We start from the raw sequence: 24846 nt of genomic DNA, 5'->3' as shown, positions 1-24846 counted from the left end.
TTTTAATGATGTCTTTATTGCTCTATATATATATACCTGTAATTACCAGGACAGGTTATAAACTAAATGTGTTTATAGGCCTGAAGAAACAAAGACAACCAGAGGCCTTTCTGGGTATCGATGCATATTCAGGTATTTATACATTTTAATATTAATGTCACAGTTCAGCTTTCATGTCCTCCCGCCTCACTTCATCACTTCAACTTATTCTACACACCGCGTCAGCTCTATCACTCTCACCTGGAACTCTTTTTTTTATTTAGCTTATTTCCAGCAAAAAAATATATTTTTTTAGTCATTATTATTATCTTTTTATTATTATTTTATTTATTTTTTAGCTTATTTCCAGCTTTTTTCTTTTTTTTAGCTGGAAATTTAAAACAATTCCAGATCATGAAATGATTCCAACTTTTTGATAATCAGAGAAGCAAACGTCAAAGTTTTATTGTTTAAAAGAAGATGTTTTCTCTTAAGGTGGGATGTTTGTCCAAGAGGTCAACTTTAAGGTGTGTATGTGTGTGCGTCTGTGTGTATTTGTATGTGTGCGTGTGTGTGTGTGTGTGTGTGTGAAAAACAGGTTTCACACAACACCATTGAACACTATTCTACAAGCATATTATTTTTTATGAAGTTTGATGAACGCTCGATGTCTTCATTTCTGTTCGTAGCAGCGTGATCGTTGTTCATCTCCCTGATCCATGAGGAGGAGGGGGGGGGGGGGGGCGGTCCTGATCCTGATCCTGCTGCTGGGCCTCATCCACCTCGGGGCTCCTCCTACTGACCGTCAGACGGAGCCCAGAGGATCCTTCCTCCTCCTCTTCTTCACCTCGAAGGCCCTAAGACCCCCATTATGTATGTTCCCTTTAGAGGTTAATTAACATATTTAGGACCTGAAAACCATCCTGTGACCTTTAAGGTCAAAAAGGTTTAAATTGACGAGCCAAATATCATCACAATGGCGTTCAATTTATTTTATAAAGCCCGATATCACAAATTACGAATCTTGCTCAGGGGGCTTTACAATCTGTACACATACGACATCCCTGACCTTTGACCTTTGACCTCTCACATCGGATCAAGAAAAACTCCACAAAAGAAACAGAAAAAAAGCTTTCAGGGGGGGAAAAAAGTATGGAACCCTCCAGGAGAGCAACAGAGGAGGATCCCTCTGCAGGATGGAGAGAACAATCGATGTCATGTGACCAGAGTTACATAAACACAGTATGAAGAGTGACTATAGATCCATGAGGCAGACAGAGGTAGAGGAGGGTTAAGAATAGTTTAACTCATTTCTGGTTTTCAAAACAATTTATAAAACAAGTTTTGAGAGTTATAAGTGTGATTCAAACGTATATGGAAGATTTATATATATATATATTATTTTTTATTTTCTTTATTATTTCTTTTTATTTTATATTAATTTTTTTAAATATTTAATTATAATAATTTAGGATAGGAATATATAAGCATATTTTTGCTACTACCTATCACGTCTTTCTGTTTTGTATATTATATAGAATAATATTGCGATGATTGACTGAATAAAATAATAATAATAATAATCATTTATTTTATATAGCACTTCTCAAGGCACCCAAAGTCGCTTTACAGAGTCCAGTAGTCATACACACACAGTCATCCCAGTGGTGGTAAGCTACATCAGTAGCCACAGCTGCCCTGGGGCAGACTGACGGAAGCGTGGCAGCCAATCAGCACCTCCGGCCCCTCCGACCACCACCAACATTCATTCACATCCATACGAACCGGGGTGAGGCTGCGGTGCATGTCTTTATGATGGTGGGGGAAACCGGAGTACCCGGAGGAAACCCACGCAGACATGAGGAGAACATGCAAACTCCACACAGAAAGGACCTGAAACGACCGGGACGACCGGGATTCGAACCCAGGACCTTCTTGCTGTGAGGCGACAGTGCTAACCACTGAGCCACCGTGCTGCCCAAATACACAACAATATAAGACTAATCCCCAGTTTAACATACTTTATATACTTTGTATATGTTGTGGAAGCACCCCGTTTAAAACATGTTATCCACCACACGTTCAATTCAGATTATTTCAAAAAACCCGATATCACAAATTACGAGTTTCCCTCAGCGGGCTTTACAGTCTACACATACGACATCCCTGACCTTTGACCTTTCACATCGGATCAGGAACAACTCCTCAAAAAACATAAGAAAAAACCCTTTCAGGGGGAAAAAGTGAAGAAGCCTCCAGGAGAGAACAGAGGAGGATGCCTCTGCAGGATGGAGAGAACAATAGACGTCATGTGACCAGAAGGAATCATCACAGAGTTCCATGAACATTCAATGAGTACGACGGAGTGTGTGAATAAGTCGTAGTCGACATGGAGCAGCGCACCAGGGCTGAGGAGAGAATATATATAAATAGAGAAAACCGTTCTGCCATTGAACTCCCATTTCTAGGAAATTGTATTTTTTTCTCCTTATTGTTAGAAGTTAAACTTCATGTGAAACCGGTTATGTATTATCACGTTTATGTTCCCACAGCTGACAGCCGGGTTCTGCTCCACGGCCTTCCAGTGATGTAACAGGCTCCGTATGCTGTAATAGTGTGTGTGTGTGTGTGTGTGTGTGTGTGTGTGTGTGTGTGCTTCTAAAACACACTTCCCATGTGCTGTCATTCCGCTGAATGAACAGTTCACAGCAGGGATGTCGAATTATCAAATATTGTTCATGTTTACTCCATAGAATGTATTTGATAACTTTAGTTTACAAAATCTGAACTTTAAAATAAGATTATATAATATATATATATACATATATTTATATATATATCTACATACATATATATATATATATATATGTATATACCAGTGGCGGGCCGTCAGGGCCAGCAAGGCTTTCTCTGCTGGCCTAAACATCATCAGAATATATATTTTTTTCTAAATATATTTTCCCACAAATATGTATTCAATTATTCCCCAGAGTAAGAGTTATTCTCTTAATTTCATAGCGTTCCTCTTGGTTGCGCTGCTGCCAGCACCAGGTTGAGATTTGGAGGGCTGGTCTTTATGTTAGATCTTTTATCCAATCATATTCAGCCATCGTGTGTTGCCAGGGGGCTAAAATCTGCCCTTAGGCCTTCAGAATCAACATTGCGGGCGCTGGTAGCTTCAAGTGAATGGGAATGACGATGTTGTGTCAACCAGGATGCTTCAATAGCGGCCTTTAGCTCATTTGCATTGTTGGGTCTGGTGTCTTTCAGCTTCTTCTTCATAATACTCCACAAATTCTCTATGGGGTTCAGGTCAGGGGAATTGGCAGGCCAATCGAGGACAGTAATGCCATGGTCAGTACACCAGTTACTGGTGGTTTTGGCACTGTGGGCAGGTGCCAGATCATGCTGGAAAATGAAATCCTCATCTCCATAGAGCTTTTCAGCAGACGGAAGCATGTAGTGCTCTAAAATCTCTTGGTACACAGCTGCATTTACTCTGGACTTGATGAAACACAGTGGACCAACACCAGCAGCTGACATGGCTCCCCAAACCATCACTGACTGAAGAAGAAGCTGAAAGACACCAGACCCAACAATGCAAATGAGCTAAAGGCCGCTATTGAAGCATCCTGGGCATCCATAAACCCTCAGCAATGCCACAGGCTGATTGCCTCCATGCCACGCCGCATTGATGCAGTAATCCGTGCAAAAGGATTCCCAACCAAGTACTGAGTGCATTAATGGACATTTTCAAATGTTTGATTTTGTTTTGCTGTTATAAATCTTTTTTTTTTACTTGGTCTGAGGAAATATTCTAATTTTATGAGATAGGATATTTGAGTTTTCTTAAGCTGTAAGCCATAATCAGCAATATTAAAAGAATAAAAGGCTTGCAATATTTCAGTTGATTTGTAATGAATCCAGAATGCATGACATTTTTGTTTTTTTAATTGCATTACAGAAAATAAAGAACTTTATCACAATATTCTAATTTTCTGAGACAGTCCTGTAATGTTCCTTTATTAGTCCCTCAGTGGGGAAATTGCAGGTGCTCAGGAGTGAAGAGTTATAATCAAAATAAAAAGTAAAAAACCAGTAAGAAAAACACAATAGCAATATTAGACATACGGCCGGAATAAAATAATATATACATTAATAATTAAGTGTATTTGCATTGCACACAAAAAATTAAAGTGTCCAAAGTGAAAAAGTATTATAATATGTATAATTATAATGTATTATAGATTAAGAGTTACAACACAGCAGAATGACGTAATCAACGTTACCAGCTGCGACATGTATTGATGTTAATGCGTCACTCATTATAACACAATTATGCAACTGTTTTTTTTTAAAGTGTATTTTTACTACTCAAAGTTTACTTTGATGCTAATACATGGGTCCTGTTGCATGCTGGTCGTGTACACATAATATTTTTATACACGATGTGAGTACTTCTTCAACTTCTTCCATCAGCATCGCGCGCGCGCACTCGAATTCCAACAGGTCTAAAGAAACTGAAGCTCGCAACGTGCACTTGAACGCACCACCAGAAGGTCTCCCTGATGGCGGGGGGTCGTTCGGCAAAGGACCGGCTCCGGTGACGCGCTCGGAGCACCACATGCGTAACCTCTCCCGTCCCAGGTGATCACGCACACGCACACACACTTGTATGTACCCAACCGCGCGTCACGCTGCCGGTTCACACCGCTCACCGGGAACCAGCAGGAGAGCAAACCCCACCGACCTGCCAGCTGAGCGCAGCAGTCATGGACGGTTCTACACCGAGTGAACATCCCGGGAAGGCCGCTCTGGAGGCGGTTTCCCCGGTCCGGGGCTCCGGTGATGCCCGGTTCGTCGGTGGTGCCCGGGGTTCCAGGGATGTCGGGTTCTTCGGTGATGCCCGGTTCGTCGGTGGTGCCCGGTTCTGCGGTGATGCCCGTGGTTCCGTTGTCGGGTTCTCCAGTGATTCCCGGTTCTACGGTCTGGAGAAGACGGGCGGCTGCTTTCCGATCCGTTACCGGCAAGAGCTGCTTCAGCTCGGGAAGCTGGCGGGACCCGTGGTAAGAAGCCCGGTGCTCGGTCCGCTGCGCGTCCGTTGACTTTGAACTTATTTCACTTTTCTTCTTCTTTTTTTTAAAATGTCTTCACGTTTCATAAATTTTATGTGCGTTGTGCAAACACGAATAATTATTTTGTAACTTTACTTTTATATATATATATATATATTTAGTATATATAGTTATTAATAAATAAATATTCAAGTATATTATATATTTATATATATATATATATTGAATTATTAATAAATACATTTGCAAGTATATTAGATATATATATATATATTTGGTATATATATACTAAATATAGTATTTTATATTTATATATTTAGTGTATATATATATTGAGTTATTAATAAGTAAATATTCAAGTATATTATATATATATATTTAGTATATATATTGAGTTATTAATAAATAAATATGCAAGTATATTATATATATTGTGAGTTATTAATAAATAAATGTGCAAGTATATTATATATATATATTTAGTATATAGATATTCATATACTTGAACATTTATTTATTAATAATTAATAACTCTTGATTTTGTGCTTTTCAGAGGTGGGATGACTCTCCAGGGAGGATTAGTGAGTTGAGCGGCCTGGAGGATGTTAGATGACAGTAGATAATTGTGAAGTCAGGTCACGGTTAATTTTTTCCATAAACTCTCACTAACTTTATTTTAAGGGGAAATGAGTTGAATTAGTCTAAAGGGAATGTTTCACTTTACATTTTATCAACTTGTTTAAAGTACCAAACAACTAATTAATGCTGATGCAAGTAGAACATGTTGCAGATGATAACACACACTGTACACTTGTTAAATATAATGCTACTCACAACTATACAAGACACTTTGACTAAACGTCTTTACCATCGGATAATACAGGTGTCATTGTGGTTTTCGTGCTGCATTCAGGTTCTTCAAACATAATTTGCAATAACCAAAATGACCATAAATAATAATCTGGTGACCCTGGAGCCTCCTTGAGGGCCTGGAGTCCACGAACACTTCCCCTCAGATTGAAGGTTAAAGTTATAATGTAAAGTCTTATTACTGTATGTTTATTTATTTATTCAGGCTAATTCACAATGTGAAGGGGTGTGTTGGGGTTGCTTGTGTTTGTCTTATTATGTACCCTTGATGATGATGATGGTATATTGTGTTCTTGTGCTCCAGGTCATCTCCCAGCTGATGGTCTTCATGATCAGCTTCATCAGCACCGTGTTCTGTGGCCACCTCGGCAAAACCGAGCTAGCGGGCGTGGCGCTGGCCATCGCGGTGAGGAGACGCCGTGGAGCCCGAGCCGCAAATTTTTTCCCCGCGACTAGATCCAATAAGCAAATTCGACGCACGGACGCGAGTGGTTGCGAATTGTGCGAAGCCAAAAATTCGCCTCATCAGGAAAAAAAATTCGCCCGACGCCGAGATTGCGAGAGCCAATCAGCGTCGAGCTGCTCCTCCGTTGGTGAATCTAACGGCTGCTCTAGTGGAGCTGAAAGTCACCGAGCTGTGTGAGCCTACGGGTGATGTCATGGATAAATATATATAAATATATATGAATATTAATGTTATGAATCCAAGCACGAGGGCGTTAGATGTTCACACGTGTGTGGGACGTCCTCCACGAGTATGAAGCAGAACTAGTGGTGAGTTCTTCATGGTGGATGAAGGAGATGATAACTGTTTCCACGGAGATAAGCCCCGCCCCCTCTGAGGCGCGAATGACGCGATTGAACCACAACTTGTCGAGCGAGTGAACTCTCGTGAGCGTTTGAGGCGAAGGCGGCGCTGCAGAACGTCTCCGTGGTGAGTTCATGTGTTCTTTCCCTGAGTCGTGATGTGTGTTGTTGCAGGTGGTGAATGTCACAGGTATCTCCATCGGAACTGGCCTCTCGTTGACGTGTGATACCCTCATATCTCAGGTAGGGTCCTCACCTCTGACCTCCACACACACACAGCTGCTGCTGGGTTCCCTTTTGAAAACAACTCCACAAAGAGCTTTTGTTCCGTGTTCGTTGTCTTTGACTCCTCGCCGCTGGTCGTCGGTGTTGGTTCTGGTGCTTCTGACCCGTCTCCCTGCTCATGCAGACGTATGGGAGCGGTAACCTGAAGCGCGTGGGCGTGATCCTCCAGAGGGGGGTCCTGATCCTGCTGCTGGCCTGTTTCCCCTGCTGGGCCGTGCTCATCAACACGGAGCCCCTCCTCCTCGCCGTCAGGCAGAGCCCAGAGGTCGCCAGGTGAGCGTTACGCAATCCCCGAGAAAATATTCACCTTTAGTGACTCTTCTGTACATGTGGCAGCGTTTACACGTGTCCTGGATTGTATTGCATTGAGTTTATCTATTCATCTATCTATCTAACGTTTTCTATCTAGCTACCTACCTACTTACTTACCTATCGACCTATCGACCTTTCTACCGATCTATCTATCTATACCTAGATATCTACATATCTACCTACTTACCTACCTATCTATCTATACCTACCGATCTATCTATCTATACCTAGATATCTACCTACATATCTACCTACCTACTTACCTATCTATCTACCTATCTACCTTTCTATCTATCTATACCTATCTACCTACCTACATATCTATCTATCTACCTATCTATCTATCTGCCTACATATCTATCTATCTACCTATCTATCTATCTACCTACCTACATATCTATCTACCTACCTATCTACCTACCTACCTATCTATCTATACCTAAATATCTATCCACCTACCTATCTATCTACCTACTTACCTACATATCTACCTACCTACCTATCTACCTACACATCTATCTATTTTTCTATCTACCTATCTACCGACACATCTATCTATTTTTCTATCTATCTACCTACCTATCTACTTACCTATCTATCTATCTGCCTACCTATCTATCTACCTACCTACCTACATATCTATCTACCTACCTATCTATCTACCTACTTACCTACCTATCTATCTACCTACCTACCTACATATCTATCTACCTACCTATCTATCTACCTACCTACCTACATATCTATCTATCTACCTATCTATCTACCTACTTACCTACCTATCTATCTATACCTACCGATCTATCTATCTATACCTACATATCTACCTACCTACTTACCTATCTATCTATACCTATCTACCTACCTACCTACATATCTATCTACCTACCTATCTATCTACCCATCTGTCTATCTGCCTGCACCTATCTATCTATCTGCCTGCCTATCTTCATCTATCTACCCACCCACATATCTATCTACCCACCCATCTATCTATCTACCCACATATCTACCTGCCTGTCTATCCACTGCCTACCTGCATATCTATCTATCTATCCACCACCATCTATCTACCTATCTGTCTACCTGCCTACCTATCTATCTACCTACCTGTCTACCTGCCTATCTATCTACCCACCCATTCATCTACCTACCTACCTACTCATCTATCTACCCATCTATCTACCCACCTACCTATCTATCTACCCACCTACCATATCTACCCTATCTATCTACCCACCATCTACACCATCTATCTACCCACCTATCTATCTACCTATACCTATCTATCTATCCTATCTATCCACCTACCTATCTATCTACCTACTTACCTATCTACCTACCTACCTATCTACACATCTAACGATTTTTCTATCTATCTACCTACCTACCTATCTACTTACCTATCTATCTATCTGCCTACCTATCTATCTATCTACCTACCTACCTACATATCTATCTACCTACCTATCTACCTACCTACCTATCTATCTATACCTAAATATCTATCCACCTACCTATCTATCTACCTACTTACCTACATATCTACCGACCTACCTATCTACCTACACATCTATCTATTTTTCTATCTATCTCCCTACCTACCTACTTACCTACCTTCATATCTATCTATCTATCTATCTGTCTATCTCAGTTGACTAATTGGCCTGGAAAACTTTGTAAAAAGTTATATGTCCTTTAAAATCTTCTGTTTTTCCTGAGAAAGTGTGATCAATCTCTCAGAGTTCACCCAAAAAGGATAACACGTCCATCTGAAAAGACCACCAAGTTATATTTGTTATATCAACGTTCAAATGTTAGTCAATGGATGAGAGTATTTAGGTAATATTGTGATCGACAAAGCGCATAAAGGTTTGATGACATTAAAATCTAGATATTCGTGCTGGTTGGTACCTGTGGTAGTCTTCAGTATTTATCGATGTGTCATAACTTCTCAGAATAGATTTACTTGGATAAGTTATAGACTGCATGACACCGACGTCTGTTATAACATCGAGATCTTCATGGAGAGTTCATGGAAAGTTCATGGAAAGTGTTCTCTACCATAATGAATGGGATACCTGACGTAACCTTAGCAGAGTCACATGTGTAGAGATGGAATGAATGAATGTGTGTTGTCAGTTATCTACAAGGTGAACGTGTATTCATGTGTTAACCTCCATGATGCATCTAGTCCTCCACGCCTCTACACCAGACCGACCCTCTAAGGTCTAATCAGTCAGGCTGACTGGTTAATTACTATATTATATATCGACACACCTTTAGCATCTCATTGAGGGACGCAGGCCATGTGGCTTAATTTAAACTGACTGTTAGATATTAAGAAGTGGAACGAATGCCACAACTTAAAGCTGTATTATACATATTGGCCACTAGGGGGCAGCAACAAAAAGGCTTTAACCCTCCTGTCGCCTTAGGGTCATTTTGACCCGATTAAATATTTAACCCTCCTGTTACCTTTATATTTACTAACATATTTTACCCTTTGGGTTCAATTTGACGCCAGCAATTAAAACCTCCAGAAAATTATTAGAATTAATATTGTTTTCCAAGTTTAAGTGTGAGGCACTTTATGTTTGTTTGTTGACTACCGAAAGAACACCGACATTAAACATTGAATGGGGTCAAATTAATCCTCAGGCGACACGAGGATGTAATATTGATACGGGTCAAATTGACCCTAAGGCAACACAAGGGTTAATTATAGTTATATTGGCAAATTGTTGCTTATTTACACATCCAACTTAATCATTTTATCTCCCCGCCTGATGAATTAAAACCAAATATGCATCTCTAACCAGCTAAAAGAAGCTAAACTCTAATTATGTTCAGTTTTTAATGAAAGAGAAGTTTATATGTGTTTTCTCGTAAGACTTTTATAGTTGGACTCATGATTTTAGACCCAACATCGAATCCCAAAGACTAATAAACTTGTATTTTATGTATACATTGTATGTATAGTCTTATGTTTCAACCTCTTAATGACGGTTATGTGTTTATCTTTCTGCATGAAGTCTCGCCCAGATGTATGTGAAGATCTTCATGCCTGCCCTGCCGGTGAGTTTGGTTCTAAACTGTGTATTAGGATACATATAATACCAGTAATAACTAATTATTAGTGACACTAATCAACTGTTCTATTCCCTTTTTTCAGGCTGCTTTCATGTACCAGCTCCAAGGAAGGTATCTTCAAAACCAGGTGCAGCAACGGAAACCCCTGTAATGCCAAAAGTGTACGGATCAAAGTTATGAAAAATGTAAATAATGCCTCTGTGTTGTGGTCCACAGGGGATCATATGGCCGCAGGTCGTGACGGGAGCGATTGCAAATGTCCTCAACGCGATCATCAACTACGTCTTCATCTACCTCCTGGACCTGGGCGTGGCGTGAGTTCATACAACATCATTATGCAGAAGAGCTCAACGCTCATGTGTCTTTAGAAACTCTCAGAAGGGAATTCACTCATTCACGCTATGATTTAACAAGGCACGTTGCATTAAATAGGTTGCATTATTTTTATGTATATATTATTTTTTATATATTTTTAAAATATATTTTAAAATATATTTTTCTTGTGTGTATATATATATATATTTATATATATTTGTATATATATGTCTATATTTTTTATATATATATATATTTATATATATTTTTTTTAAATATATTTCATATATATTATATATATATATGTATTTGTATGTATATTTTTTCATATAAAAATATATATTTTATATATTTTTTAATATATATTTATATTTATGTGTAAATAGCATTTTCCATCCAGATAAATAATATGCCATATTCCATCTCTCCATCTGTATTATTCTGATATTTTTCATTAATATAAGTCTCATAAATTAAATTTAACAGCTGTCCAATTCAACATTTATTATTGATATTTAATGCAGTGTTCAACACCAGATTATTGAACCGGGTGACATACAGAGACGTCCATTCATCTTCTCACTCGCATATGTTGTATTAATCTGAATGAGCGTCTGCACACACAATGATATAAAGTTTAGTTTCATAACCACGAACAGCTGTCAACAAAAAGTCAATACGATGACTTGACGTTCTGTTTCCTCCTCTAGGGGATCCGCTGCAGCCAACGCCATCTCCCAGTATCTGCTGGCTGTGATCTTATTTGTGTACATCTGCTGCAGAGGTCTGCACAAAGCCACCTGGGGAGGTCAGTGGCCATCTACACTGAGTTAATATTCTATAAAGTTATTTAATTCTTTCATCGTGCGAGCCTCAGGTTTTATGCAACGTCTTCATCGGTTGTGTCTTATGAACTTCTCCCGTTCTTAATGTGTGACTGGATTAGTCACGCTCTGTCACTGTGCAGTGTGCGTGTGCATGAGAGGTCGCCGGCCGACGCACCTGGCAGGTGCTTTGATATTCATGCAGCTGTTGCGTAACACGAGCAATCATTCGCCAGCTTTCTTTATTCTGCCATAACAGATGATGTATACGTGAAGTGAATCTTTTGGACCTGGGTTCCGTTTAGCTTTCAGCCCACTTTGGGATGTTCTAAAGTACACCTGCAGTATTTTAATCCTTTAAAAAAAACTCACTCAGCATTAGGAAGAAACTTAATTATATTGTTGTTCTTCCATCCAAGTGGCAAACCGTTATCTACTTGGTCCCCAGTCTGCATATATATAAATAAATAACTATATATAAATATATATATAGTTATTTATTTATTTATATGTATATAGTTATTTATTTATTTATTTATATATATATATAGTTATTTATATATATATTATATATCATGTGCTGCCAAGTAACCCAGATCAACCATCCTCGAGGTGCGTCTATGTACCACCAAATGTGTATCCTAAATATTTACTTAATTCGACTAAACCCAAACTATTTATACTAATTTACCACCCACATGTATCCATCATATTAATAAAGTAATATATCACTCCACAGTTATATTTAACTTCAAAAGCAGCAACACACATCCTCACTTCCCTCTACCCGCTTCCTCTAGTTTGTCTCTCCGGGAACTATACCTAGGTGTTCTACTATACATGAATTGATATATATCCTTAATATATATATATAAATTGAATATATATATGTAAATTATATATATATAATTAATATATATATATATATAATATATATATATATATATATATCCACATTATATAGATATTCTATATTATATATACATCTTAAATATGTATAAAAACTTTAAAAAAAAAAAAAAACCCCCCCCAAATACCAAAAAAAAAAAATTTTATTTTAAAAAGTAAAAAAAATAATTTTTAAAAAAATAATTTTTTTAAAAACCCAAAAAAAAAAAAAAAAAAAAATTTTTTTAAAAAAAAAGGGTTTTTTGTTTTTATAAATTTTTTTTTAAGGACTTTTTTTTGGGGGAAAATACTTTGAACAAAATTTAAACCCCCACACCTTAATGTTCTCGCCAGAGGGTTTTCCCTTTTGCAAACCCCAAAGAGGTTATAATAAAAATTTTTGAAAATAGGGTTTTTTTGGGGAAATTAAGAATATTTAAATGTTTAAGCAGCCAAAAATTTAAATAAAATTTTAGAATTTATAGATTTTAATTGTTTTATTTAATAGAATGACTTCTAGGGTTCCCTGAAATAAATTTGTTAAACATAGTAAATTTCATAGAATGGGTTTAAGTAAACCTGTTCAAAATTTAACATACCCTTAAATGTATTTTGGCCCTGTAAACTTTTTAAAATTTAATTTAAAGAATTACATTTCATTTTAAGTATTTTGAATTTTAATTTTCTTTTAAAATTTTGAAATTTAAATTTGAATTTTTAAAATTTTTAAATTAGGAAAATAAAATGTTCATTTTAAATTGTTTGAAATTTTTATTAATTTTAACATGTTTAATTTTTTAAACCCTGTCTTAAAATAGAAGGTTTTAAATAAATAAGTATTTTTAAAAATAATATTTTTAAAATTAAAATTTATTAAAAATAAAAACTGGTTACCCGATTATTTTAATGATTTTTTAAAATTTATAACATATCCCTTAATTTAATATAATTAAAAAATTTTTCTAAGCAAAAAATTCCAAAGTAAAATGGATTTTGGGGGTTAAGATTGAGTTTTTGTAAAGGTTCTCTCCGGGTTCCGGAAATTCCCATTTCCATGTCCTTTGGTTTAAAAGGCACTATCATACCCTTCAAAACCCTTTATTTTGGGGGGAAATAAAGGAAAAATATTTTCTTTGACTTCCTTTCAATGGGAGGTGTGTCCTGAGGTGTGGGAACATGGCAAGGCAATTTCCAAATTCTAATTCATGTAACGTAATGCAGTAGACAATGTGAATGTTATATAGCATATATAGTACAATAAAAATTATATATAATATAAATCATTTTTTTACATTAATTGTAATAAAACATTTTAAGAATAATTAATTTTTAATATTAAAAAAATTTATTTAATGAAAATGATATATTTTTATATATATATATATTTTAAATAATATATTTATAAAAATTTGATAATTAATAATATAATCTTATATTTATATATAATTTTATATTAAAATAATATTATTAATTATATATTATATTGAATATTAAATATATTTATAAAATATTTAATTATTTAACATTAATATTATTTATTTGTTAATACACGACTCCTTAAATTAACAGTATGGCACGAGGCAAATTTAATGGGTTAATTTAACCTTTTTCATAATTAGCAAGGGCAAATTCTCATTTAATGTTGTTAAATAAAGGTAGTTTCATAAAAATTCAAAAAACCCAATATCCTCAATCTAACAAATTGGCCATATTATATTCCAATACCCTTCCTTCGGTTTTGGAATTACTTTTAAAGCTTTGTAACCGTGTCAAAATATTTATCATATGTACTTAAAACCTAATCACGCATAAGCTGGTATGTCTTCACGAAATGAGAAAAAAATTACATTAATAAACATCTTGTAAAATTGACTTTTGTTGTTTTTATCTCATTATGCTTTCTTAAGCACCGCAAAAGCATTAATTTGACCTAATCCAATTTTTAATAATTCCGTATCCTAAACAATATATATTAATATTATTTTTAAAATAATACTAAGGTTTATTTTCTTTAAAGATCAAAAAAGGTATAATATCCTAATTTTAATTTTATTTTTAAATTTTATTTTTAAATTTTATTTTTATTTTTAAATTTTATTTCAGAATTATTGTCATTTAAAATAATTAATTATTTTATAAAAATTAATTTGTAATTTTTTAATAATTTAAATTTATTTATTTGATTTATTCAAGACACTCATGTAATCAATAATGCGGGAAAATTTAATTTGTAATAACTTTTTATTTTTAAAAAATTTTAAAGATTGTTAACATCAGTTTCTGTTCAAAAACGTTCTCATTAATTTCATTTCTTTTCCTCTCCTCGGTTTTTAATTGTATTTAACCTCTGTCAAAGGCGGTGTTGTTTCTCTTACAACAGTCATAAATTGTTTATTTTTGGGCCTTTCGTCATCAAATTCTTGGCCACACTTAAAAGTCAAATTTATGTTTGTTTTTTTTTTTTCCTTGCACGGGGCGATTCAATTTTTTACATTTTTCGTTTTTAAATTTAACTCTCTGGGCCAAAAAGGGGTTTAGTCCGTTTAGGAGTCTGATTCTTGCTCTCGGCCCTTGGGTGGGGGGTTTTCGGTCCGTTGGGTTGGTTTTGTAAAATGGATTGGGTAGGGTCCAGGTGCTATTTGATACAAATGAGTTTATTTTACTCAAAACCTTTTAACTTTTAGGGGGGCCATAGGATTAAGGCCACCCCGGGGAGAGAACTCCCAACCGTTGAAAGGCCCCGTCCGTGCCCAGTGAAGTTGTAAGTAACTGTTTAATTTATAACTAATTTGAAAATTTCATTCTTTGAAAATTTTTTGGGTCTGCATCATATTTTTGGCTTCTAGAAGCTTTGCCTGGGTACCTCCTGCAAAACAACGGATTCCCGCACTGCCCCCGGCCCCCGAGGGTCCCGGGCCCCGTCGAGGGGCCCTGGGCGGGCAACCTGGGGGCCCTTTTTGGCTCCCATGATGTCCCTGTTGGGAATTGGGACGGGAAATGACCGGTGACGTGTTCTGCACGTCGTCTTTTGCCCTTGGAACAATAACGCCTCCCCCAAAAATTCGGAGGGCTCACCCGCCGTGGTGACGCAGTCCACCATCACCGTCATATTAGTGTGCAAAATGGACTGGAAGAAGGTGGCTGAAGAGGTGCGTGACCTCCAGCCGTCAACCAATCACAATGAGACTTTTTGATTTGTCTTGAGATGCGTTGGTGCCTTTTAAGTTTTGGAGACGTCGTCCGTTGAGACGTCCGCCTCCCCTCGAGTAGAAGGCACTAGTTTCTCTCAGCCACAGTTCCTCCATTAAAGGCTTGAAGATTATCTTTAGTTACCAGATCGCAAGAAATAAGTTCATCAAACGTATTTTCTGGCACTTTGAACGCCACAAGTCGAGCGCCATATCGTCCCATTATATCAGAGAGAAGTCTTGGGGGCGACTGCGGGGTCAATGGTTGCCGCCCTAGTCGATGTGTCCTTGAGCAAGGCACTTAACCCAGAGTTGCTCCCTGTAGCTACGGTGTATGAATGTAACGTGATTGTAAGTCAGCCAAATGAAATGTAGTCGTCGGACATCTCTGCAGCTGAAGTCTCCCAACTGACACCAAAACAGTCTAGATCACAGGTGTCAAACACAAGGCCCGGGGGGCGAATCCGGCCCGCCACCTCATTTTATGTGGCCCCTGACGGCTTGAAAGACATGTGATCACCTTTTCTTTAAAAACAAAATTAAATTGAATTAGAAATTTTAAAATTTATAAAATTTCTCCAAATGCCAGAAAAATATTAAAAGCTGTTAAATGAAATAAAATGTATAAATTTGAAATAAATAAACAAAAATTCAGCATTTTATTCTTAAATTTGTTTAGGAGTTTTTATTAAATTTTCATCATCCAAAAAATTGAAATTCCTAAAACCAATTAAAAATTATAAAAACCAAAACCATTTAAAAGTTTTGTCACTTTTTAAAATTTTTCCAGTGTATAAGGGTAGTTTTGTTTTCCAATACCTTTTATAATTAAATTTTTAAATTTTTGTTTCTAATAACAATAGATTTTTTGAATTATTAAAATAGTTTTAATTTCAGTCTGAAGTTTAAGCATTCAACAAAAGGGCCAATCTAATGCCTTTTAGACAGCCAGCAGTGTTGTAATTCATTAAGGAAGGGTTTTGTTTTGGTAGTTTTCAATGTCTTGAATTTTTACTCTTTATAGGCCAAGCCAATGAGGGGTTTGGGAACTGTACCTTTACAGGGCTCCGGGTTTCAGTCTTTTGGTTCCCGTCCTCAGCCGTAGAACCGGCGAGCACAAGGGCAGGAGGCCCCTCGGGTGCATTCCGCACCGCCACGGGGAAACTCCTGCGCTCCAGGGGACGCCCCTCTGTGCCATGGGGTCTCCCGGATCGGGCAACCACCCCCCCGGACAAATGAGTCGAGCGGGCTGGGACCGATGGCGGGGCCCCATCTGTTTGCAATCTTGTAAAATTCCTTCCGTCTAAAGGATCAAACAGGCGTTGACATCAACTTCTTTTGGGATCAATAGTTGAATTTTCAGGGGTTTGTTGCCTCCCCCTTGATTTACCAATGGAAGATCCGGAAATTAAAAAGGGGAAATGCCCCTTAGGAAGCCAGAGGGTTTGGGATGCAGAAATAGGCATTGCCCAAAGTCTACACACATCAGAATAAATGAAGAAAATTTAAAGGGCAAACCAGAGGCAATTAAGTAACTAGGAGATTAACAGGGATTCTAAATGGAAAAAGGGTTCAAAAATAGACAACGATAAACACGTCTATGTTGAAGGATTTTAAAATTTTTAATTTGTGCGCCGTAAAAGGGCCCACAGGGTTTAGTTTTTCGAAACCATTTTTAAATTTTTTTAAAGGTTAACCATTTTAATTTTAATCATATATTCCAAAATTTTTCAGTGGTTTAGAGATTCTGAAAATTCAAATATTAATGCCTCCTTAGCAGCAGGGGGTGCCGTTTTTTTTAATTCATTTTGAATTCTTTTATTTGCCTTTAATCCCTGGGTTATAAGCCAAATAAATTCGGTTTTCCCTACCTTTTAAAATGACATTCATTTTCTCTATAAGGGAAAAGGTTTTGATCCTTTTATTTCGTAAATGCTTTAAAAATTTTCCTCACCAGTTTTTCTTGTTTTCAATGGCCTTTTATTTCCATTTAAACAATTATTAAAGGGGGAAAAAGAACAGGTGGTCCCATTGGGGGGTGCCCAATACTATTTTTTTAAATCTATTAAAAAGTTACAAGGAAAAGAGTTGAATTTTAACGGTTAAATGTTCCAACCTAAAACCAAGAACAGCCTATGTGTTCATGAAATGCGGGGTTCGGAAAAAGGGAATCATAAATTAATCCCATTATCTAACACAATAATGAATTTGCAAATTTATTAATACAATAAAAGCAATATAAGAAGTTACATTTAACATGGGAAAAAAGTTGTTTTGAAGGTTTTGATTTTGACCTAAACCAGATGAATGATTTCCCCTTAAAAAGTAAAGCCTACTTTGGTTCAAAGGTTTAAGCCATTTTATTCCTTATGTTCCTTTATTGGCGTTTTGCAAATCAAAATGAAGATTTTATGTTTTATAAAGTGATAATTGGCCCTAATTATGTGCTTTTTAAATGGTAAAATAACGTTTTGCCTTCGTCTAAAAGATCGTATTGCTTTTTGGAACATCATTTTGATTTGAGTATTATTTTTCTTAAAAAGGGAAAATAAGGCTTTCAACTTGTAGTAGGTTAAAAACCTTTTTTTTCATGACTAAATATTCTTTTAAGTATTGTTACTACTTTGCATGAACTTGGACATATTTATTGTCCTCAAAACTTTTTAAATTACTTCATGTTTCTGTTTAATCTTTCACAACTTCCTGCCAATACGATTAATTTAAAAGGGAAATTTGGAGTTTTTGGAAAAGAATCAATTTAGTTTTTTAAAATTTTTTAAAGTGGAAATGAGAAAATTTTAAACGCTGTTTAAAATTTTTATAATAAAAACAGGCAACCGAAACGGGCACGGAAAACTTTTGGGGGTGCTAAAAAAGGGCAACCAATGGAAAAAAATTGTGAGTTGACCTGCAAACAGTGAGAAAAACCCCCCCTGGTTCCTTGGAGCTCAACCCTGTTACATTTTTTATAATAAATGAAATATTGACAACAAAGCAACTTTGTTGGTTTGGGGGGATGACAGAAAAGTATTGCTTGTTTTATACGGATGATCCCCTTAGATTTTCAAAAACGTTTAAACATCAAGCAAGGCAGGTTAAACAAGGCCCCCTACATGCCCTGCGAAAGGAAGGCCAAATGGTTTAACCCCACGCAATCCCTCCTTCTTTTCCCCTTTTTTTTCCCTTTTCCTCTCCTTTTTTTTTTTAATTTTTTCTTGTCCTTCCTTTTTTTTTTTTAAAAATTTTAATGTTTTTCCTTTGGGGCTAAAAAGGAGTTTTTTTGGTTTTTTAGAACCAAAACCGTTTTAGCACTGGGGTTTTCAAGGGTTTCTATTGTTGTTTTACAAAACACAAGTAAAAGGGAACACTGGAGTGGGTTTCCCCCAGAGAAAAATTTTTAAACCCGGGGGAACCTCCAAAAGAGAGGAGAGAAATGTACTCGACGTGTTTGGAAAATAAGAACTTCAAATGACCCCTTTTAAACACTGACTTAATGAAGGAAAATCTTTTATTTTAAATGGTTTTTTAAAAATGTTCAAAAAGGGATTCTTAAAAAGGGGGGAGCTGCACCAAAAAGGGCTTATTTGAGATTTTCCTGGAATTTTTCCAAGGGCCTTAAGAAAAGAAAAAGGGAAAAAGGCCACTAGGCCCAAGGGGGCCCACAATTTTTTTCAGAAAACCCACTTTTATTATATTATTGGTTAAAATTTTGAAAAAAGGCCCGGGGTTTTAATTAAGTTTTTAGGGGGATAAAAAAAGGTTTTGTCCGGAGTTTAGGTTTTAAGGAAAATTTTCCAGGGGCAAAAAAAATTTTTCAAAGGGTTTAACTGTGCTTAACAAAAATATACCATGGAACCCCGGAATTTGCCTCTCACACCCAGGTGAGATCTTAAACCCGGTCACACAACATGGGGTTTTAAAACAATATGTTCCTTTTAACTTTAAAAAATTAGATCAGGTGCCCCACCTTTGCCACATTTACCCTTCAAAAATTGGGAAAAATTTTCTCATTAAGAAAGGGTTTTTCAGTTTTTTAAAAAATAAAAATTTTGAAAAAAATTTAGCCCAGGGAAGGGTTTTTGGTTTTTGCCACACAAAGGCCCTGATTTGGAATTTCGTTCTGTCCGTCTTTACTGACTTGGCCGCAAAGCCCAAAAGCCCGGCCGAAGGGGGCCGGCAATTTTTTCCGAAGACAAACTCTTCCTGGTCGGAGTTTTCCCTTGAGGAAAGTTTTTTAAAAGGCGGACAGTGTTCAAATAAATCAATAGGTGGGTTGTAAAACTTCCCATGTGAATTAGTTGTTAGGTTAAAATTTTTAAGAGCCGTTCAAAAAGGGGATTTTAATAGTTTTTTGAACAAAATTTTTCTTTGCGCTCACTGGGGTTTTTAATTTCCTCCTCGTTGTTTTCAAGGGGAAACAGGGGGACCATGGCCCCCCTTGGGCCTCACACACCGTGGGTTTAAAAACCCCAGGGGAATGTCTTAACTTTAACATTAGAGTAGTTCATTTTGACAAAACAGTCTTTGAAAAATAAATTTTAAATTGCCCCAATTTTAAACAAGTTTTGTTTCTTTATTTTAATTTTTTAATAAGTCCCCCCCCCAAATTTTTGTTTTCCGACAAATGTTTTTTAAGCCGGGTTTCTTGGTTCTGGTTATTACACGTATCTAGGGGGGAAATCGATAAAGGCGGGGCCCGGACACGGTTGGAGGTGGTTTCTCCTGGGGCAGACTTCTAAAAATTTCCCGATATGGGTTCATGTCTTTTACAGGTGTCTTCAAATAAATAAAGTATTCTATAAACTTAAAAGTGCCTATTTCCTTTGTTTTTTTAAAAATATTTTTTGGGGCCCAAAGGAACCCAATAAGCTTCTCTCCACCAAAGGGGGTTTTTCTGGCCAAGAAAAGGGGTTTTAAGTTTCCCCCTTTTGGTCCTCCGATAAACCAATGTCTGATGGGTTGGGGCCTTACCCCCTCTGTGGGTCCCACTCCCCCGGAAAAAGACCCCCCTTAAAACATTTTAGGTTTAATATTTTTTTTTTAAATTTGAAAACAGGGAAAAATTTAAGGTTTAAAAATTTAAAACCCTTTTTGGAAAATATTATTAAAATTGGGAATTTTTTTTTAAAAGCTTTTCCCCCTTTATGTTTTGTTGTTTTTATTTATTTATTTATTTTTTTAACCTGCTTTCGGGGTTTATTTTTATCCCGTATATATTTATTTATTTTTTTTAAATGCGTTTTCCCCTTTTTTGTATTAAGGGTTGGATGTTTTGGGTGTTGAACGGGCCCCGGATAGTTGATGGGCCCCATGTAAATAAGGCCCTCAAAGGTATGAAAAAGGCATTCTTTGGGGGCAAAAAGTTTTAAGTTATAAATTTTTTTATATTTTATTTTTGGAAACCTTTTGTTTAATTTTGGGATTATCTAAAAAGGGGTCTTTCTTGAAAAAGGCCAAATGAATATCAATGGTTGGGATGTTGGTTATTTGGGCCAATTTGAGGGGGTTTTGGGTCTCGGTCGGTAAGTCTGGGGTCCAAATTTTTTTCCCTCGGAACAGGCCAATTAAACAAAATGAAAATTTTTATTTTGCCCAATCTTTGTTTAAAAAAACCTTAAAAAGAATTTTTTTGGGAAAATGAAATTTTTGAATTTGTTTTTTCGGGGTTTGCCAAGGTTAATTGACGTGTTTTTATTTATTTATTTTTTCTCCTCGCTTGAAATCCCAATTTTTTGTTTTTTTCGGGGTTTTTTTTATTTTTTTATTTGTTCATTTCCATTGGATAACCATTTGACATAGGAAATTTTTTAAATTGTTTTTTAATAAACCATTATAATTTGGGATACTTTTAAAGGTCACACCCCCTTTCAGGTAAATAAAAAGGGGCAATTCCCGAGAACCAAAAATAAAAAACCAAAAAAAATGGGGAATTTTTAAATCCCGCATTTTTAGATTGGGATTGTTTTGGGAACATTTGGAAATAGGCATGAAAGGTAAAATTAACCATGGAAGGATTTTGGGTTTTATCCGGGACCTTTGATTGATGATAAAATCTCAAAGGCCCCGGTAATAAAATCCCAAAATTTTCCATGGAATACTTTTTAATTTGGCAGAACAGCCAAAAAAAAAATTTAAGGCATCAAAATAATTCCGCTTTTCAATCCCCAAAAAATTTCATGCAAGAAGATTTGATATTTAACTGTTGTGGGTTTTCGTTTGTGCCCCCCTTCGGGGGGGTTTGTGTCCCTCCTTGCCCTACCCCTTTTTTGGGGAAAATCCCCCACTGCCTTCCCACCCCTTAGAGGCCTTGGGGCCCTACTGGAGAATCGGGGTCTCTTCTTTGTGTAAGACCATTTACAGGGGTTTGTTCTTTTGTAATATCATTAATTTGGGGCCTTGGGGCCCGGGGCCCCCGGTTTAAAAATTTTAAAAATTTGGGGAAAATTTTCCCAGGGTGAGAAACAAATAGAAAAAAATCCCCCAAACACTTAAAAGGGGAAAATTTCAATCAAAAAGGCTAATTAAAAAAATTTTGAAAATTCACCCAATTTGGAAAAAATTGACCTTTTAAAGAAAAAATACTTGCCTGTCATAAAACCTGAACCTTTATAGATCCCAAAACAACCCAAATTCCAAATCCATCTTTCCACAAAATTTAGCACCCAAAACTTTGTTAAATCGAACCCAAAACCCAAATAATTTTTAGGAATTCCGGTCCATTACCTCAAAATGGGGAAAATTTTCCATGCCCCAACAGGTTTTGTTTACCCCTAACTTTGGGAGCAACTGTGCCCCTTCCAGGGGGGCTTCCCTTTTCCCCAATTTCCACTGCCACATTCCCTTAAACCCCCCCCAAAGGAACGGGTTATTTTGGGAATTTAAAAATTTTGGGAAATAATCTGCTTATTATTGTTATTTATTTAAAATGTTGTCTGTTTTCCCGTTTAAAAAAAAACCCCTTTAAATTTTGGGGCCTTCAAAAAAACCCAAGGTTCAAATTTTCTTTGAAATAGTGTTCTTTAGGAAAAAATTTAAGCATGGTTGCCCATCCTTTTTGTACTTTTTAAACATTACAAAAAGAAACTTAGCTGAGGGACGACACCTTCTCCAAATTAGAAATAACGTTGTGTAAGATCCTTTATGTTCAAACCAATTCCAAAGTCCTTTCCTACGGGAATTAAAACCCGAACTTGCTGACCCAAAAGGACAGAAACTCCCTTTTAACCCCCAGGGTGTACCCATAACAGGAAGTTTCCCCCAGTTTGAAGACAACTAAACCAGGAAAAACTTAAAATTTCCCAATCACCAACCTCATGGCGCCTCAATTTTTACAAATAACGTCCCTCAATTGAAAATAATCTCTTGCATTTTATTGTTTTTAATGTAAATTTTTTTTAAAACCCGAAATTAACTAATTTTTAATTGATTAAAATTTTAAAAAGTTTTTCTTTTTTTCTTAAAATAGATTTGCTTCAACCCTGGCCACTAAATGACATCCTGCCTGGCCTTTTGAACGGATTTAAAATTAAACTTAACAAGGATGTTAAAAAGCAACAATTTCCTCTCTGGTTTACCAAATTGGTTTAAGTAATTTAAATTTAATATTACCCAATTAAATTTTTTAATGGTTTTCCTGTCGATAAATCTACCTTTGCCTTTTCGTTCAGAATTCCCAAAAATTTAAACCCTTTCCAGGAAAGAAGAACCTAGCAACGGGAGTCCTCCAATGGACAGATTTGGCCAGAGACAAAATATGCCCCCAATATGATTTTGACTAGGGGCTCTCTACTTTCAGCTTCTTCCATGTTCAAACCGACTCTTTCTTTCCCAGACACATATAGTGGCTTAACCCTGGGCATCCCCTGCCCGGGGGGGCTACGGGGGATCATACTACATTGTTTTTGCAAACTATAATAACTTATTTAATAAAATTTTGCGGTATTTAAATATCTCATTTGAATTTTCCTCAATGAACATTAATAATTATTATATTGCTGTAAGGAGTCTACTTGACCCTCAAATACGTAACGGGAATTTTTAATTGCATATTTTTTTTTATGAATGTTGAATGCAAATGAAACCCAATATTTATTATTTCCCCCTGAATAATTAAAAATACAGCTATTTTAAAATTAAATAAGCCCTTAAATTCTTAGAAATTTAAATAAACTAACATAACTAAAAAAACTTAAATGAAACAATAATAAAAAAATGAACTAAAATAAACTAAATGAACTACAAATAAAATAAAAATAAACACAATAACAAAAAACAAAATAACTAATGAAAAACAAATAAAAAGCATTACAATAAAAATTATTTAGAACTTAAATAAAAGAACTAAAAAAATTAAAATACTAAACTCTTTTTCCAATAACAAACTAATCTCTAACTGATAAAAACTAAATTAATAAGAACCAGATGCTCCAAAAGAATATTTAAGACGTTGAGAAACAATGTAAAAACTAACGAATTTTACTAAGAAATTCAAAGGCAAAAAACAAAAAAGACAATAAATACAATATTAAGTAGAAACAGATATCTTAATGAACAATTAAATGCTCAAAGAACTAATATTAAAGTTAAAAACATAAACAGAAACAAATAATTAAATAAAAAAAAGTTTTTTTCCCCAGACCTTTTTTTGGTTTCCAAGAACCTTTACTCTCTTGGAACCCTTAAGTCTCAACCCTAAACCATTTTTTAAAACATCATAAAACAGGGCTGGCGTTGCCCAGACCTTTGGCTGGTTTTTTAAATTTAAAATTCCAACGTGAAGAAGGTTTAATACCATTTAATTAAAATTAGGTCTTTGGCTAATTGAATTAAAAACTTATTGAATGTTTGGGGCCAAAAATTAATTATAATAATATAAATTTTTAAGTTTCAAGGTCTAAGAAATTACTAATGGTAATTGGTTTAAACCTACTTTCAAAAACTGTCTGAGGGCCAAATCACTTAAACAAAGGTTTTTAAATTAACCATTTTAAAATGTTACGTTTACCCTTTAAAATCCTTAATTTTTTAATTGTACTTGTTTTTTAAATTTTTTGAGGCCGCTTTAAATGGTTTTTTGAAAGGTTCTTTGACCAAAAATCCTTAAGTTTTTGAGTTCTTTGAAAATTTTGGGTTCTTTGAAGAACTTTATGAAGTTTTAAGAACCGTTTTAAAGGTTTTGGAAAAGGGTTTTAAGAATTTTAAAGGGTTTTA

The 24846-nt window shown here is 35.8% G+C and overlaps 1 protein-coding gene across 1 annotated transcript; it reads left to right on the top strand.

Moving 5' to 3' along the window:
• Positions 1-4592: 4592 nt before the first annotated feature.
• LOC130190287 (multidrug and toxin extrusion protein 1-like) lies at positions 4593-15449 on the top strand. Its single transcript, XM_056409610.1, has 9 exons — positions 4593-5045; positions 6229-6330; positions 6906-6974; positions 7141-7289; positions 10364-10406; positions 10504-10548; positions 10638-10735; positions 11447-11544; positions 15295-15449. Exons 1-9 carry the CDS (start codon positions 4752-4754, stop codon positions 15447-15449), a joined length of 1053 nt encoding a protein of 350 aa, XP_056265585.1. The 5' UTR covers positions 4593-4751.
• Positions 15450-24846: the final 9397 nt, after the last annotated feature.

Source organism: Pseudoliparis swirei, chromosome 24, assembly GCF_029220125.1.
Source record: "Pseudoliparis swirei isolate HS2019 ecotype Mariana Trench chromosome 24, NWPU_hadal_v1, whole genome shotgun sequence".
NCBI classification, from domain to species: Eukaryota; Metazoa; Chordata; class Actinopteri; order Perciformes; family Liparidae; genus Pseudoliparis; species Pseudoliparis swirei.
This window is presented reverse-complemented; position numbering and strand designations above follow the sequence as displayed.

What these genes read in the sequence shown, in the direction of transcription:
- LOC130190287 (XM_056409610.1), top strand. Translation starts at nt 4,752, where the DNA reads ATGGACGGTTCTACACCGAGTGAACATCCCGGGAAGGCCGCTCTGGAG. An exon ending in GGAAGCTGGCGGGACCCGTG is followed by an intron (nt 5,046 to 6,228) that starts GTAAGAAGCCCG and finishes CTTGTGCTCCAG; the next exon opens with GTCATCTCCCAGCTGATGGT. An exon ending in CTCCTGGACCTGGGCGTGGC is followed by an intron (nt 10,736 to 11,446) that starts GTGAGTTCATAC and finishes TTCCTCCTCTAG; the next exon opens with GGGATCCGCTGCAGCCAACG.